At 55.5% G+C, this 16,035-nt stretch overlaps 1 protein-coding gene across 2 annotated transcripts in view; it reads left to right on the plus strand.

Moving 5' to 3' along the window:
- The window catches only part of LARS2 (leucyl-tRNA synthetase 2, mitochondrial), a 97,448-nt gene extending 83,015 nt beyond the window's left edge, over positions 1-14,433 (plus strand). For both annotated transcript variants that reach the window (XM_070391667.1, XM_070391668.1), the window contains 7 exons: positions 1,301-1,401; positions 3,665-3,847; positions 5,438-5,607; positions 7,469-7,546; positions 8,624-8,735; positions 13,500-13,627; positions 14,169-14,433. In XM_070391667.1, coding sequence (XP_070247768.1) covers positions 1,301-1,401; positions 3,665-3,847; positions 5,438-5,607; positions 7,469-7,546; positions 8,624-8,735; positions 13,500-13,627; positions 14,169-14,348 — 952 coding nt within the window. In that variant the 3' untranslated portion in view covers positions 14,349-14,433. The remainder of the gene's footprint in view (positions 1-1,300; positions 1,402-3,664; positions 3,848-5,437; positions 5,608-7,468; positions 7,547-8,623; positions 8,736-13,499; positions 13,628-14,168) is intronic.
- The last annotated feature ends 1,602 nt before the right edge of the window (positions 14,434-16,035 follow it).

A 16,035-nucleotide genomic window follows, 5' to 3' on the forward strand; every position in this document is an offset into this window, starting at 1 on the left:
AATTATAACCCATCTATATTGTAGAACACGAGATGGGTGTTTAAATATGAGCTAGATGCCTTCCCCGGTCGCTTAGTGGTTAGAGCATCAGCCAGCGGATTGCAGGGTCCCGGGCTCGAGTCCTACTTAAGGGCACGTGCCTCGTTGCAGGCTTGATTCCCTGCCCAGGTCAGGGCGCATGCAGGAGGCTATATGTCTCTCTCACATCAATGTTTCTCTCTCTCCCCTTCCCTACCACTCTCGCTAAAAAAAAAAAAAAAAAATCCTCTGGTGAGGATTAACAAAAATAAATAACATAAAAAATGACACAGATCTATATGGACTGCTGTGGGAAAAAGGACATTTGTATTAAGCAAAATGCCACAAAGTAATGTGCACTATGACCGCAATTTAAATCCACCCAGAAGTCTCTACAACCATATATGTGTATATACAGGTTTGCATGGAAAAAGTCTCCAGACTTTTCCAGGATATTCACCAAGCTATTAAGAATAACTGCCTCCTCAGAGGGGAGTAGGCCTGGAGGGGGCGGGCGGGGTGGCGTTTAACGAACAGAAAGGGTGTATTCGTGTATAATTTGTATGAGCTAGAAATGTCTAACGCAGGCCCTGAATGTAAGGTTAAGGGGAGAGTAACTGTATGAACAGCCCGTGTGAACCTCCGTGTCCTCCTGGCCCTTCCGTGTGGTTCTGGAAACCTTACGAGTGTTTTCACGTGATCATTCCATTTCATCTCCCCAACGGCCTTTGAGGCAGACTTCTACTGCCTCTCCTTACGATAAGCTCTGATGCTGAGAACGAGTGCATTGCCTTGGCTCGTAGAATTCCTTGAGAAGCAGAATGGAGACTCAAATCCAGGCCTTCCAAAAGAAGTTAGTACCTGCTGGTTTGACTTAATGTTTTTACCCCTTATTTATTTATTTACTTATTTATTTTAATTTCATGTATTGAGTATTTAGGTATTTTGAGAGAGGCGGGGGGAAGGAAGGAAGGAAAAGAAGAGAGAGAAAAAGAACATGGACTTGTTCCGCTTCTTTACGCTCTCACGGGTTGCTTCTTGTATGTGCCCTGACTGGAGATGGCACCACCTTGTCGTATTGGGACAACGCTGTCACCAACTGAGCTCCGCGGCCAGGGCTCTTACCACTAGTTTCTAAGGAGCCATTTGTTCAAGTGGGTTTACACGTGGCAGTGCTCGGCCTCCCTGTTTTCAGAGAGGGTGGTCCTCTCTCTCCAACTGCTGTTCTCTGGTTGCTTTGAATACCTCGCCCACCTGTCTTCTTCTCCTGCTCTTTTCGCAGAGAGCCTTTCCATAAGCTGCTGGCCCAAGGCCTTATCAAGGGGCAGACCTTCCGCCTTCCATCTGGTCAGTATCTACGGAGAGAGGAAGTCGATCTCACAGGTAAGAATGGCCCAACCGGTCCCATCCAGGTGGGTGCAGAGGACCCGGAGGCCAGGCCTGAGAGCCACTGACAAAGGCCTTGGCTGGGTGCGAAGCAGGGGCGGGGCCTGTGGCCTCCTGGTCTCAGCCTCAGCTGGCTCTGGGCCCGCCCTCTGCAGGCGGCCGGGCCCTGTCCAATCCAGCCTGTTAGCTACTGGCGGGTGTTCATCCCTATGTAACATGGAGCCAGTCGGGCGTCGCCTCCTGTCCCAGTTCGTGTTTGACAGCCCCTGTCAGGGACAGCTCCCAGCCAGGAGACTGGGGTCCCCCCCCGCGTTTCTGCCACGTGGTCTAGAGGCGCATTGGAGAAGCTGGGGGCCACCTCTCTACTTGCTCCCGCAGCCCCCGCAGCCACCCGTCCAGGTCCAGCGCTGCCTGGTGGACACCCTCCCTCATTCCCTGGACAGCCCTCCACTCCCCGCTCCCCTGAGCCTCTCCCTCCACCCTGAGCTTCACTCTTCCTCACGGAGAGCGCCTCCCACTGGCTCCTTAGGTGGCGTGAAGAGCACATGTCCTGTGCACCCAGCACACAAAGTAAACGACATGTTCAAAAATGCGGAAGGGGGTGACGGAGGCAGCTGTGAGAAACCCCCAGCACTGGCCCTGAAATTCTTTAGAAAACCAGCGCATAATGGGTGAGATTAGGTGAAGCCAACACCCCTTAAATGGTCGGCAGCCTCCCACGCCAAGCAGTAGAGGAGTTACCTAATCAAACGGTCATATGTCCGGTTAGCAGTGGTCACCGTGGGAGAAAAAGGAGCTGGAGAAGCAGAAGTTGGCAGTGTTTCTCCAGCACGGACCAGGGGCACACAACTCCAGCTCTGAGGGAAGCGGTCAGGGCACAAAGGCACCAGCCGAGGGCGTGAGCGAGGCCTGACGGCCAGCCACGTACCAGACGAGGCACCTCAGGGCCACATCTGCCAAGAGCGGCCATTTTAACTCCTCAGCTTCCCTGCCCAGAAAGATGCCTTTTTCCTGATTCTCCTGGTTCGCACAGCAGGGCTGTATATGCGAGCACAGCCTGGAGCAGCGGTGGGGGGCCCCGGGGGACAGTGGTTCCCTGAGCCTCAGCACAGCCTGCACCCAACAGCTGCCTCTGCTCCGAGGCCAGTGTTGTGAACATCTTTCCCTTCTCACGGAGACTTGTCCCCGGAGCGAAACCGAGGGTCAGCGGGGTAGGCCTCCATCCACTTAGTGTGTGTTCCTCTCCTGAAGTGTGGACTTGGCTTTTAGGCACATGTTTCGATCCCTTGGGTGTTTGACGGTTTTAGCACAAGGATGTGGGGGCATCACCCCAGCGCAGCTGCAGGAAATACCAGCAGCCCCACCTCGTGGGGGACATCCCCAGGCCACTCCTCTCTCCTCCCTCTCCTCCAGCCCCTGGTTCCTCTTCCTGCTTCTCTCTGTCCTGTTTTCCAGGCTTGGATTCTGCTCGCCCCTAATTTTCCGTTTGCAGAGCAACCTTAGGGAGCCACTGTGCCAGGTCTTGCCCCATCTCTCTAGGTTTTTATGGCTGCAGTGCCCAACGCCATCCAAACAGAGCTTCTGTCTCCTAGTTCCATGTCCTGAGAAAGAGGCTTAGCCTGGTCAGATGTCCTTCCTGGCCCCGGCCTCCTCCAAACATGGCCATTTCAGGCCTCCTCTGTCAGCGCCCTCTGGGCCACTGCGTGTGGGTGGGAAGGAGACACTTCCAAGGACAGGGCGTGGCTCTGGCAGCACCGAGGGACCACATTCCTGTGAGCCCAGTGAGTTAGCTCAGTGGCCTTGACAGTGTGAGATCATTGGTGACTAAGACCTGGACTAAAGGCCAGTGACCGAGACGCAGGGCGCTGTGCTGCTCTGAGGCCTCGCTGGTCAGCCGCCAGCTCCCATAGGAAACCCCGGATCCACAAAGAAAACAGCAATGCGTATGAGTCCTTCTTATCCTTCCTCATTTCCTCTTTGGTACATACTTTTATAAAAGGAGAGATTGCTTTGTCTTATTTTGTGGTTGAGGGAAAATTATATTCATGAAGGAAGATTTGTGGTAGGAGGTGAGCCTCACTCACGTAAAAACCTTTTTTGTCATATAGTGCGGATGGAGCGAGAGGGGCTTGTTCGGTGAATTAGCGGCGTTCCTGTGGGCAGTTGTAACTGCTTACCCACTGTTTTCTTATTGATTGTATTTTCATAGAATCAGTTCAGAGGTGCACACGCTGTACCTACGTATTCTTTTGGCATCTAGGTTCTGTCCCTGTTCATGCAAAAACAAAGGAGAAGCTGGAGGTGACCTGGGAGAAGATGAGCAAGTCCAAGCACAATGGGGTGGACCCCGAGGAGGTGGTGCAGCAGTACGGCATCGACACGGTCCGCCTCTACCTCCTCTTCGCCGCGCCCCCAGAGAAGGATATCTTGTGGGACGTCAAGAGTAAGCCGCCTGCCTCTTCCTGCTCGGCCCCCTTTGTCATCAGCCTGTATGCCGGAGGCATTCGGGGACGCCGCTGTCCTGGCCGAAGGCAGTGGGAGAGGGGTCTAGAGATGGGCTCCGTGGAGCGAGTGGCCGTCTGTCCGCATCAGCCAGGGTGGTGCCCTGGGAGCCCAGTGTCTCAGGTGAATGAGCCTCCGAATCACCCGGGAGCTCGTTGGCATCACGGGCTCCCCATCCTCACCCCTGCCGGCACGGCCCCAGGGCGGGCCCAGGACCCAGGTTCCATGAGGACCCACCTTGAGAATGTCTCCTTGGAGCCAGACTGGCCTCCATGCTGCCCCTGGGCCCCTGGTCTGCCCTGACAGGGTTTTTCTAGAAGTGCCATCACCCTCACCAGTCCAGAAACCCCGCCTGGGCCTGGGCCTGGGCCTGCTGTTACGGGACCTCTTCGGTCGCCACAGCCTCCAGAGCCCCCTCAGGGAAAGTCTCTCTAGAAATCATTTAGATCTACAACGGCATGAAGGAAACTAATCTGGGATTTATTATATTGTTCTATGTACACATCACATACTTATAAATAGCATAAGTGTCTCTAATACACACATTACATATTTAACATGGGTAGTATGTGGCATGCACATTACATACTTACAAGTAATATGTATGATAAATATGTAAAATAATCTGGGTGTCCTGGATCCCTGTCCAGCAGCCATTCACGCTTCCTCGGTGATCTGCTCATGCGTGTGACGGGAAGATGCGCGCAGATGCCTGGACCACCCCCTCGTTTGCCACCTCATGTCTAGTGAGCAGGGTGGCTGGAGGGGCCGTCACAGGCGCCAGTCCTGGGCCTGCAGCCTTAGAACCCGGGATTAGGAAGTGCAGACCTGGGGGCCCAATTCTGCTCCCTCCCCCCTGCAGGCAGCCTCCAGGCAGCTGCTCCTAGTGAGCCTTCCCCAAGGTCTGTGTGCATCAGGCTTAGGAGCGCCTAGTCCAGTGGCCCAGGAGGAAAGACTGGCCTGGCCTTCATCTGGCTGACCCTTGATCCAGAGCGACAGGATGAGGCGCTCAGCTTCTCCTGGAAATCAGATCAGCACCCAGATTGGATGAGCAAGGTTGACATAGGCAGTCCACACGTCTGGCAAGGACACGTCGTGTGCAAACAGCTGGTGCTGTACGCGATGGGCTCCCAGCTGTCTGGAGACCACCGCCGAGTGTTACCTGCCCCGGTGAGATGGGGAATGTGTCCCCGGGCTTCCTGTTGTGCCACAGACACTTCATCAGGCAGTGTGCAGTGCGCACATCCTGGCCAAGCTTCTGAGCTCCAAGGGCAGGGACAGTCATGGGCGGCACTTTAAGCAGCCTGCCGCCTGGTGCTCAGAGCGTCTGGGTCGCTGAGATCTGATGGAATCGCCCTGATCTGAGTTCCCAGACAGTGGCGGCCAAGGAGGACCATCCACCTGCCCGTGGATCCATCCACGGGGCACAGCCAAGTGTGTCCTCAGTTCACAGGTGCTTTTCAAGGCTCAGGGGTAAACCAGTCATTCCCATGTGTCTCTCTTTCTCTCTCATCTACCGACACCACCACAGCTGACGCGCTGCCTGGCGTGCTGAGATGGCAGCAGCGGCTGTGGTCCTTGGCAACCCGCTTCATTGAGGCCAGGGCTTCCGAGGAGGTTCCCAGGCCCCAGCAGCTGAGCAGCGAGGAGAGAGCCGAGGCCCGCAAGCTCTGGGCATTCAAGAACACGATCATCTCTCAGGTCAGAGACTTTCCGGAGATACTGGGCGACTCTGTAACAGGCACTTGAGGTTTGTGTGGCCACCTTCTCTCGGTGGGTCTACCTGGGTCTTCCTCTTCATTATGGTGGCCCCACTGGCCTTGAGTAATCCATCGACTGCTTTGACATCTCACCAAGGCGGAGCGAAAGTGCAGTCATTCCTGTGGAGGTGGCCTGGATCTCAGGGAGCTGCCCTCTCTCCATGTGTCCATACCTAACATGTGCGGGCAGAGTCCAGCTCAGGATCACGCTGATTACACTAACACCTTCGAGCAACAGAAGCAGAATTTGAGAGGTGAAAGGGCATGAAGGACTCTCTTCTTTTGCATCCGCATTCTACAGATGGGGATAGAGACGAGGCACAGAGAGGTTAAGCGTCTTTCGGAAAGTCACACAGCTAGTGAGGAACCAAGAGGCTAGAATCCCAGTTCCCTGGTGCGGGACGTGCCCAGCCAGTGACTTTGTTGCACAGTATCTGTGTGAGTTCTTGTGGGTTAATGTTTGCACATAAATGATTTATTCATGTTACATTCTTAGAGAATAGTGTATTATTGTCTAAATCATTTAAAAATATTCTTCATTGATAACAAAAACCTTTAATTTTTTTAAAATCTAGGGATCTGCTCTAATACAATGATATTTGCCTTTTTTTTCTTTTTTTTTTTTAAGTTGGAACTTTTTTTTATCCTCACGTGAGAATATTTTTTTAATTGATTTTTAGAGAGCGAGGGAGAGAAGTAGTGATGTTACCTGCATGTGCCCCGACCAGGGTTCTAACCCACAACTTGGGTATGTGCCCTGACCCGGAATTGAGCCCACCACCTGTTGGTGTGGAAGATGATGCTCCAATCACCTGAGCCACCAGGGCGACATTTGCCTTTTAAGAACTTGGTGAAAAAATGTCAGTCTCTGAAAGAAGGCATTTAGGAACTCTGAAGCCATTTTTAACGGGTACCAGAGACCCCAGATGCTCCTCCGGGCGGTGTTGTTGTTTTTTTTAGTGTGCTGATTCAAATGTATAAAGTCAGGCACGGTCACTTCTGGACGCTGGTAACCGATGCCATTGAAGGAGGGCGTTGTTCCTCTCTGGCTGTGTAACCTGACATGGCCCCGAGTCCAGCTTGGTCTCGTTTGGGAACACCTCCTCGGCTTCCTTTCCGCCCTCCGCCCTCTGCCCTCCGTCCTCTGGCGTGGAGACCGGAGGCAGGGAGCGCGCTGGTGCTCTGAGTGGCGCCTGAGGGATTGTTTTCATTCCACATACTTTCTCCCTGGGCCTGGCAAGTCCTTCTGCCCTGTCAGAGAATAGCAGTGGGTTATTTCAACACAGCGGGGACTCTGGACATCTTAAAGATGTGTTCTTTCTCTGTCTCCTCGCCCGCGGTCAGAATGGGAAAGCACACACAGGGCAAAGCTGACAAATCGTATTTGTGGTCCGAGGTCAACTGCACGTTGGAAAATGGAAGACGAACCTTGTCCACGCGCTGATCCTCCTCCTTATGAATCGAAGCCGCGCAGCCAAGGGGATGGGCCGTCCTTTATCCGTCTCCTGTCCACTCTGGCTTCCGTGTGTGCTCATCGGGGATCCTGCCTCCTGCTCCCCGCGTTTTCTTAAGGACCCGCCGTGAACACCAGCACCTCCCAGCTGTGGGGGAAGAGGAACCATCAACATGGTTTTAACACTCTTTGTGCTGATGAAACATTATCGTGATGAGCTGAGCCAGTGAACACGATAAATAGCTGTGGTTGCATTCATTCAATTCACACTTCTGGATGAGGCCCTGTTTCTTTGTGGAAAGCTTGGAGGAGTTCTGAAGAAAGTGAATAATTCAACTTTCACCCCTAGGTGACCGCCCACTTCACGGAGGACTTCTCTCTGAACTCTGCCATTTCTCATCTGATGGGACTCAGCGGGGCCCTCTTGGTAAGCGGCCCGTCTGTCCTCGTGGGCTGTAGCCGAGGTGCCGGCAAGGGCTCAGGCCGGGGGCTGAGCAGGACCACGGTGTCACCTTCTTTATCTCAAAGAAGCATTTTGTCCATAGTCACAGCCTCGTCTTAGAGCTGGAAGGTTCCGAAAGATTATCTGGTCCTAGCCGGCCTCCGCCACCCTCCCCTGTGTTTTGGTGATGAGGACACAGAGGCCTAGGTGGTGGGTTGACAACTCCAGAAGCAGCCCAGGGCCTCCGAGCCTTCCCTCTGTGCCTCCTCTTCCTGCTCCCACTGCCTGGGCTCCTGTGACTTACCCCCCCACCCACCCACCCTCCCCACCCCCGCTCCCCCGGCATCATTAACATTTTAATTCCTTTAACTTAGACCAGTCAGGTTTGCTCTCACTGAGAACAGAAGTCAGCCTTTGCAGGACAGTCTCACCGTCTTGGGACAAGTGACTGTCCTTTTTCTTGCCAGGTCAAGGACTTCCAACAAATGGAGCTTGGGCAAGGGGTTAGTTGTTTGGACAAGAAAAAAAAAGTATTAACACATTTAAACTATTAACTATTAAAACTATTAACACATGCTTTTTATAATGAAGCCCTCTCCAATCCTTTAAGAACAGGGGAAGAGATTTATAGATTGAACTACCTAAGGCTTGCCACTTTCAGTATAGTTAAACATGCCATATTAGAAGATGGATAAAAACTGGGGTAGACATTAGCCATGTGCCCAGGGAGAGGACTCCCCTCTAACCCTTCAGCTGCTCCCGCTGTCCCATGGGGTCAGAACGCCACCCTCAGAGGGTCGTGTGAGAGCTGAAGGAGTGGGCGTCAGACTGAGGGCACAGTGAGTGCTCAGTTAAGAGTGGTGTACTTGTTGGTACTGCTGAAGCTGTTTTTAATACTGTCATCTAATGGGGAAAGTTCTTGGTCCAGAGCCAACAGGGCTGGTTCAGAGGGCTGCTTCCAGCCTGCAGAGTGTCTGGACGTCAGCTACGTCCTGGCGTGCTTGCTGTGCGTATTCCACATGCCTTCGCAGTCTTACATCCGTGTTCTCTTCTCTCCCGCAGCAAGCTTCTCCGAGGGTCGTCCTCCACAGCCCCGAGTTTGAGGACGCTCTGTGTGCCCTGCTGGTGATGGCCGCCCCGATGGCCCCTCACATAACCTCCGAGCTCTGGGCAGGTAGGTGGGCGTCCTCGCCCAACAAGTCACTGCTCCCCAGAATGTGCTAGAGCCTCTTGCAGAACCTGATGCGGGACTCAGATGTCCTGCGCCAGGGGCCCGGGGTTTGGCATCTGTGCTCGTCTTGTGCTCGGAATGGTGGTGCTTTGTGGTCACCCCACCCAGGCCCCTGATTCCTAAGCCGGACACTGCAGCTGGTGTGACCTCCTGAGGCTCAGATGGTTCCGTGTGGACGCCTCTGCCCCACCCACCCTTGGAGATCGGGTTCTGGGTTCTGGGGTGGGAGAATCTGCTTTAAAGGCTCCTGGTGATTCTGATGCACAGGCAGGTGGGCTGTGTCCTCAACATAAGACCTGCTCTCAGGTGACAACCGAAGGCAGGGCTTCCCTGTGCTCTCCCGTCTTGGGGCAGCTCGTTGAGGACGTTTTACAGGGCCCGCTGGTGGTTCTGAAAAGGCCATCGCTGCAATACCTGCATCTTCTCCTCTTAAGAAATAATTTGAGCCCGGCCGGCGTGGCTCAGTGGTTGAATGTCTCGCCCCATGAACCAGGAGACATGTCCTATTCCCTGTCAGGGCACATGCCCGGGTTGTGGGTTCGATCCCCAGTGTGGGGCATATAGGAGGCAGCCGATCAATTTTCTCTCATCATTGATGTTTCTATCCCTCTCTCCCTCTCCCTTCTTCTCTCTGAAATCAATTTTTAAAAATATTTAAAAAATAATAATTTGAACATTCTCTGCATTAAGCAACCTTCTTTAACTATTCTTTTCCTTTTCTCGTCTCCATTTTTTGTAATTTTAATATGATATGGAACTATTTTGTAAAATAGTATGAGGTTTCAGTCTTTTTCTTTGTTAGAAGGAAAAGAATGGAATTTATTTGCCGCTAAAGCATCTTGCCCGAACGAGTCTCAGTTCACTTAGGAAAGCGAGGGTCGTCGGCGTGTTTCTCTGCAGCCCCCGAGTCCCGGGCCCGGCAGGTGCAGGAGGGCCGTGCCGAACCCTGCAGTGGCCCCTGGTGGGAATGGAAATGAAGTGACAGGTGCTGAGCGGGTGGCTGTGCGGGTCCCAGGCCCTGGCCCCCAAACCTTGTGTCCAGTGGTCTCCTGTGACCACTGGGACGTTTCGCAGGAGACGGGCCGCCTAGAATTCTGGGTTGACACGGTGCTTTTATCCGGGGCCTCTGGGAAGTAGCAGACCTCCCCGCAGCCCTTCCCACGTGTGCCGACCAGAGGCCCGGAAGTCACACAGAAAGCACCGGCTCCTGAAATAAGTGCCGTTGGCCACACACGCTGCCAAAAACGTCATTCAGTCTTCAGACCAAACGGAGCCGAAGAGACAGGGAACCACAAGGAGGAAGTGGTGACTGGGTGCTGTCCTGACCGGCTCCGAGTGAGGGGACAACCATGGGGGGGGTGTTCTGTGATGGGGTCTGTGAGCCCTGGACTGGGGGGTTGTGACTTTCAGTGACACTGGGTAGTGATTTAGAAGGAAAGGGAGTTGAGGAGGTAATTGTAGGGACTTCATGAGGGTTGAACACTTTCCAAGAGTGAAGACAAAGGAGGCAAGGAAAGGTAAGAACTCGCAGCATTCGAGAGACAGCCATGACTGGTTGCTCAGTGGTTAGATCAGTGGTTCTCAACCTTCCTAATGCCGCGACCCTTTAATACAGTTCCTCATGTTGCGGTGACCCCCCACCATAAAATTATTTTCGTTGCTACTTCATAACTGTCATTTTGCTACTGTTATGAATCGTCATGTAAATATCTGATATGCAGGATGTATTTTCATTGTTACAAATTGAACATCATTAAAGCATAGTGATTAATCACAAAAACAATATGTAATTATATATGTGTTTTCCGATGGTCTTAGGCGACCCCTGTGAAAGGGTCGTTCGACCCCCAAAGGGGTTGCGACCCACAGGTTGAGAACCGCTGGGTTAGATCATCAGCCCATGGACTGAAAGGTCACAGGTTCGATTCCGATCAAGGGCATGTACTTGCGTTGCAGTCTATATCTCTAGTTGGGACATGTGCAGGAAGCAAATAATTGATGTGTGTCTCACATCGATGTTTCTCTCTCTCTCTCTGTCTCTCCCCCTCCCGTCCACTCTCTCTAAAAATATTAATAATAATAAATAAAAATAACAACAGTGTTTCCATATAGATAAGAAGGGGCCATCCTGCCAGCGAGGAACAGAAACCCCCCCCAGGTTCCATGCAGGGTTTCAGCCTCCCACTCTTTTTAGGGAAGCAGAAGCCCCTGGCATTTGCACTGCAAATACGACGGTTTCTGTACGTCACACAGGTCAGGGGGGGCGGGGTGGCCTTGGGGAAGCACACGGAGAAAGTCCGAGCGCAGCTGGGAAGCGCCTGCAGGTGTGAGATGCCAGGAAACAGTTTCACCAACAACGCAGTTCTGATCCCCGTGAGGGACCTCTTCCCAAGGAAGCGGCACAGACACGGCCTGAGCGTCTCAGCCAGGTCCTGAAGCTCAGTCCCGCACGCTGATGCCAGCAAAGGGAGCACCTCAGGCAGGTGGGTGCCAGGGTCCCAGGTGTGAACACTTGTTCTGAGTCAAGTGTCCCAGCTGACAGTCGCTGAGCCTGCAGTTCTGTGTCCTCAGCCACAGGCCGCCAGGCACACACCTGTGTTGACAAATTGGGTCTGTTACCAGGGGCACGCAGTGCTTCTGTGGGCAAAGGCTACAGTGATGCGGCCTCGCTTCCTGTCCACTTCCTCGGCAAGGTGAGGGCTGGACGAGGCACGGGGGGGTCAGACGCCACAGCATCCCCACGTCCCCCCTTGTGTGTATGAGGCAGGCCTGAGGCTGGCCCCAGGGAGGCCTGGCGTCCACAGGAGCCGTGACCACCTGGCACTCTCTTCCGGTGGCTCGACCTCGCCAGCTCTCCGAGTGGGAGGGGGCTTGATTCGGTTATTTCCCAGGAAGGTCAGTGACGACAGCTCTCCCGGGGGGGCGGAGGGGGGACCATGGGCCAGGCTGGCCACTTCCCAGCTGCGCTCGGACTTTCTCCACGTGCTTCCCCAAGGCCAGCTTCGCCCTGACCTGCCTGACGTACGGAAACCGTCATATTTGCTGTGCAAATGTCAGGGGCCTCTATTTCCCTAAAAAGAGCGGGAAGCAGAGTCTGCATAGGACCCGGGGGGGTTCTGTTCCTCGCTGGCAGGACGGCCCACTCCGTCCATATGGAAACTCACGGGCCCGGCCGCTATAAATACGCATCCGAGTGGCTCCAGGAAGGTCGGGCTTCCTCGTTCACTCACAGGGTAACTTGTAACTGCTTCTGCCAAGGCCCTTCCATCGGGCAGCATCCTGTGCGATGCCTGGCGGAGGTTCCTGAGTTCTTCCCGGCGCGGCTGGGTCACAGGACCCGCCATCCTGGGCCAGCGGCTAAAATAAGGACATGGCCATCTCGCTCCGTGACCTCCGCCTTCTACTTAGACGTGAGTGTCAATAGGCTCCCTTCTGAGGAACAAGCGGGCAGCTACTTCCTGCTTCTGCTGGAGGCACATGTGTTAGAAGCAAAGCAGGTTCGTTGGCGAGCACAGGAGCCCCAGCTCCCAGGGGCCAGGGGGGCCCAGGGACCGGCCCTGTCCACCACTCGATCGCCGACCCGAGGGGCCATCGCTTCCCCGAGATGGATGGACAGCTCGGGGTTGCAAGAGCGCCCGATAGGAAAACAGACAAAGCTGTGGCAGGGACACCCGTGGTACTAACGCGAGAATCAACACGAGGTCAGCAGGGTAAATCGGACCAGCGCTGCTCAGAGTGGCCCGTGGCCCTGCCGGTCGGTCACACACAGTCCTCGACGAGACAGGGAGCCTGTGCTTAGGAGGTGCATCGGGTGTCACTGAGCGCACAGCGGAGACAGGACGGCCGCAGCTTTTGGTGGCGAGGCTTTCCCTATGAAGGCAGCAGGGTGTGTGGATTCACGTTGAGGCCGAGTTTCCACCTCCTCGCAGACGGGCACATCAAGTAGCTTCGCAGTGAATAGTCCCGAGCCATTTCTAGGATAAGATATTGTAAAAGAAACATCACAGACCAATAGGGAAGAGGACTGCTTGAATAAGATTAGGAAAGTTGACTGTGTGTGTTTTTAAGTAATGCCCAGGCATCTGTTTCTCTGTGTGTGTACGTCCTGCACATTTGGGGGCATCACCTGTGCTCACGAGATCTGCAGAGGCTTTGAAATCAGAGCTTTCCTTTGTGGGCGCCCCAGGTAAAGCCCGGGCACCGACAGCTGGCCCTGCAGCCCTGTGGGTGCAGACGGAGCAGGGAGCGCCTGGGCACGGTGCCTCAGCTTGGTGCAGCGGGAAGCACTCGGGGGTTCGTTCCTCTGCCGCTGCGTGTCTGACCCACCCTGAGCCACGGTCAGCTCTCTCCAGTTCCATGATTGGCAGGAATGCCTCCTGGAGGGGGAGAGAAGCCGTGGGGCCCTCAGACCACCGTAGTCTCGGCCCAGAGAGGAAGCCAGCAGCTCGGGGTTTGGGGATCCGCTCTCAGCACAGAGGCGTTCCGTCCCCGACAGAACTGCAGGGACCAGCACGGACAAGCAGCCCAGTCTCCCTAGAACACGTGTCCATCCATCACAGCTCCAGGCACTGTGAGAAAAAGCTGCCTGTAGCCTGGGGATAAGCCGGGCCGGAGTCAGTGGGGAACAGCTGGTAGACTCGGAAAAGCCGTGGTGCAGCCTCTGGAGCCTTGCGTGCACTCAGTGACCCTCTGGCCTTGACCTTGCAGGCCTGGCACTGGTGCCCAGGAAGCTCTGCACCCACTATGCCTGGGACGCCGGCGTGCTGCTCCAGCCCTGGCCGGCTGTGGACCCGCAATTCCTGCAGCCACCCGACGTCGTGCAGATGGCCGTGCTGGTGAGTGGTTCCCGCAGCCCCCAGCACAGGTGGGCCTGGGGGGCAGGGCCTGTCCTGTGGTTCTGGCGGTTCTGTGGCCTTTCTGGCCCATCCCGCCCTGCCCGCCCATCTCCTTCGCCCGCATCTCTGTCTGAGGTCACCAGATACCAATGTTGCACATGAACCCTCACGCCCTCGGGGTTGGAAAGTGGGAAAAATAAACCTGTCCCGCATTACAGGGTGATCATCTTCCTCTCCAGCTGTCTCCACCTCTCAGCTTCATTCAGCTGCTCTTGGTTCCAAGCGGGGAAGGGGTGATGGTGAGGAGGTCAGCCGTGGAGGGCACCCACTCTGAACACTGTGTTGCAGAAAGGCTACATCAGATTCCTCTCGCTCCTCGCTCTCTCATTGCACTTGGTCCTCCAAGAAGCGGGTGCTGCCTTGTCCTTCTTCCTTCCCCACACTCCCTTCCCCCAACAGACAGCGGGCCCTTTGCAGGAAGTGGGTTTGGGCGCCTGGCTGCTGCCTCTCAGCCCTGCTTGTCTCCGGCTTTTCTCCTCAGATCAACAACAAAGCCTGCGGCAAAGTCCCTGTGCCCCAGCACGTGGCCCAGGACCAGGACAAAGTCCACGAGCTCGTCCTGCAGAGCGAGCTGGGCGCCAGGCTCCTGCAGGGACGCAGCATCAAGAAGGCCTTCCTCTCGCCCAGGACGGCCCTCATCAACTTCCTGGTGCAGGAGTGACCCCACCGGGTCCCCAAAGGACCTCTGTCCAGGCCTGGACGACGAAGAAGATGTGGGCCAGGGCGGGAAACACAGAAGTCCTGAATGTTTACCTTCGCGCTCCGGCAGATGGGCGTCAGCAGTGTGCCCTGTGGTGTGGCCTGGTGCAGGGTGAGGGTGGGCAGAGGAGAAAGATGAGTGAGGGGGGAGGAGGGCAGCCTGCCCCCCGCATTACCTGGTGGAGGAAGCCATTGACCCCATTGAAGCCACCAGAAACGGCCGGGCGGGCACAGGAAGTGATGGGCATAGCACCAGGCCTCTCGAGCAGCCTGGTGCTTCTGGATCCAGAAATGGCACCCCCCCAGGGACACCCAGGAACTTGCAGGTAAACCGAGCAGCCCCACAAGGCTCGGGAGCAGCGTGGACAGTCCCTCTGAGCGGGAACAGCCTGGGCATCGTGGTGGGTGGCTCCTCGCTCAGGCCAGATGGGAAAGCCGTGTGGGTCCAAACACCCAGCACGCGGATGGACGCCGGAGTCCTCAGACGTTGCGGTGCCAGTCCCTGTGCCAGCGTCCCCACTGCTCCTCAGCTCCACCCTGTGGGTGGCATCCTCCCCAGTCCCACTGGATGCGCCTGCCGCCCGCCGGGCGGAGCACCACTTCCTACCCTGAGTGAGGAGCCGCTCGGTAACCGCCCTCTCGGGGTAGAACATTTGCTGTGCAGCGAGGCGGAACCAAGCCGCTTCCAGCCTCAGCTGGAACCAATCTCAGAGCCACCGCAGCCCCGCAGGGAGTCTGCTCACTGGGCCCCAGATGGCAACGCTGCCTTTGAGACCGTCCCCAGAGCGGGTTCACCACAGAGGATGGGACGGGCGCCACCCGGCGTTGCCTCCTATGTTGGAGCCGCCGCAGTCCGGCTGCTGGGAGGTGGCCAGGAATGCACCTGTGTTGGTGGCGAACCAGGATCATCCTGGCTTTACATGAAGTCAGCAACTCGGTGCTCCCACCAGAACTGACCGTAGCCACTGCGGACTATTGATGGGGAAAGTGGGGGAGCAGCGAGCCATGGTGTGATGCTGAAAATCTTTTTTCTCTGCCATTTTTCTGAAGTGGCCTCCGGGGCGGTCCCCCTGCAGCCCAGCAGTTAACAGATGCCTTTCTTAATGCAATAAAATGTTTGTCATGTATGACTCCGGGACATCTGTGTGATCCTGGAGTTAATCAGGACCAGACTGAGGCTCTCCGTCACCATCAGAGTGTTGGCTGTGAGCCTGACTCCACGTGGAAGCTATAAAGTGAGACGCATGGGGAACAGGCAGCCCATTAGCAGCAGCGATTAAGTCACCGGCTCTCAAACTTAGCTCTGACTGAATACTGTGCCTGGTCCCCATGCCCAGAAGTCCTGATCGAGCTGACCCTCGGTCCGTGGGGCATCCGGAACCTGGCAGGCTCCACAGGAGAGCCGCCGGGTTCATGGCTGCATTTGAACCAGGGTGTCTAACTAGTCCTTCTCTCCCTCGTGTCCAGCTTCAGTGGGACGTGTTTGGTCCAGAAACACAGCATGATGGAGTGAGCTGGGAAGATGAGGACAGAAGGGGAGGCAGGGCCACAGCTCCAGGCAGGCATCTAAGACGTTCCCAGAGTGGCCTGAGTGCACACAGCCCGTGCCACGTGCCAGCAAACGCGTACGAAATATAAGAAATGGGTGA

The sequence above is a fragment of the Myotis yumanensis genome, unplaced genomic scaffold (assembly GCF_028538775.1).
Source record: "Myotis yumanensis isolate MYYU_CA2020_CCGP unplaced genomic scaffold, mMyoYum1.0.hap1 SCAF_14, whole genome shotgun sequence".
NCBI lineage: Eukaryota > Metazoa > Chordata > Mammalia > Chiroptera > Vespertilionidae > Myotis > Myotis yumanensis.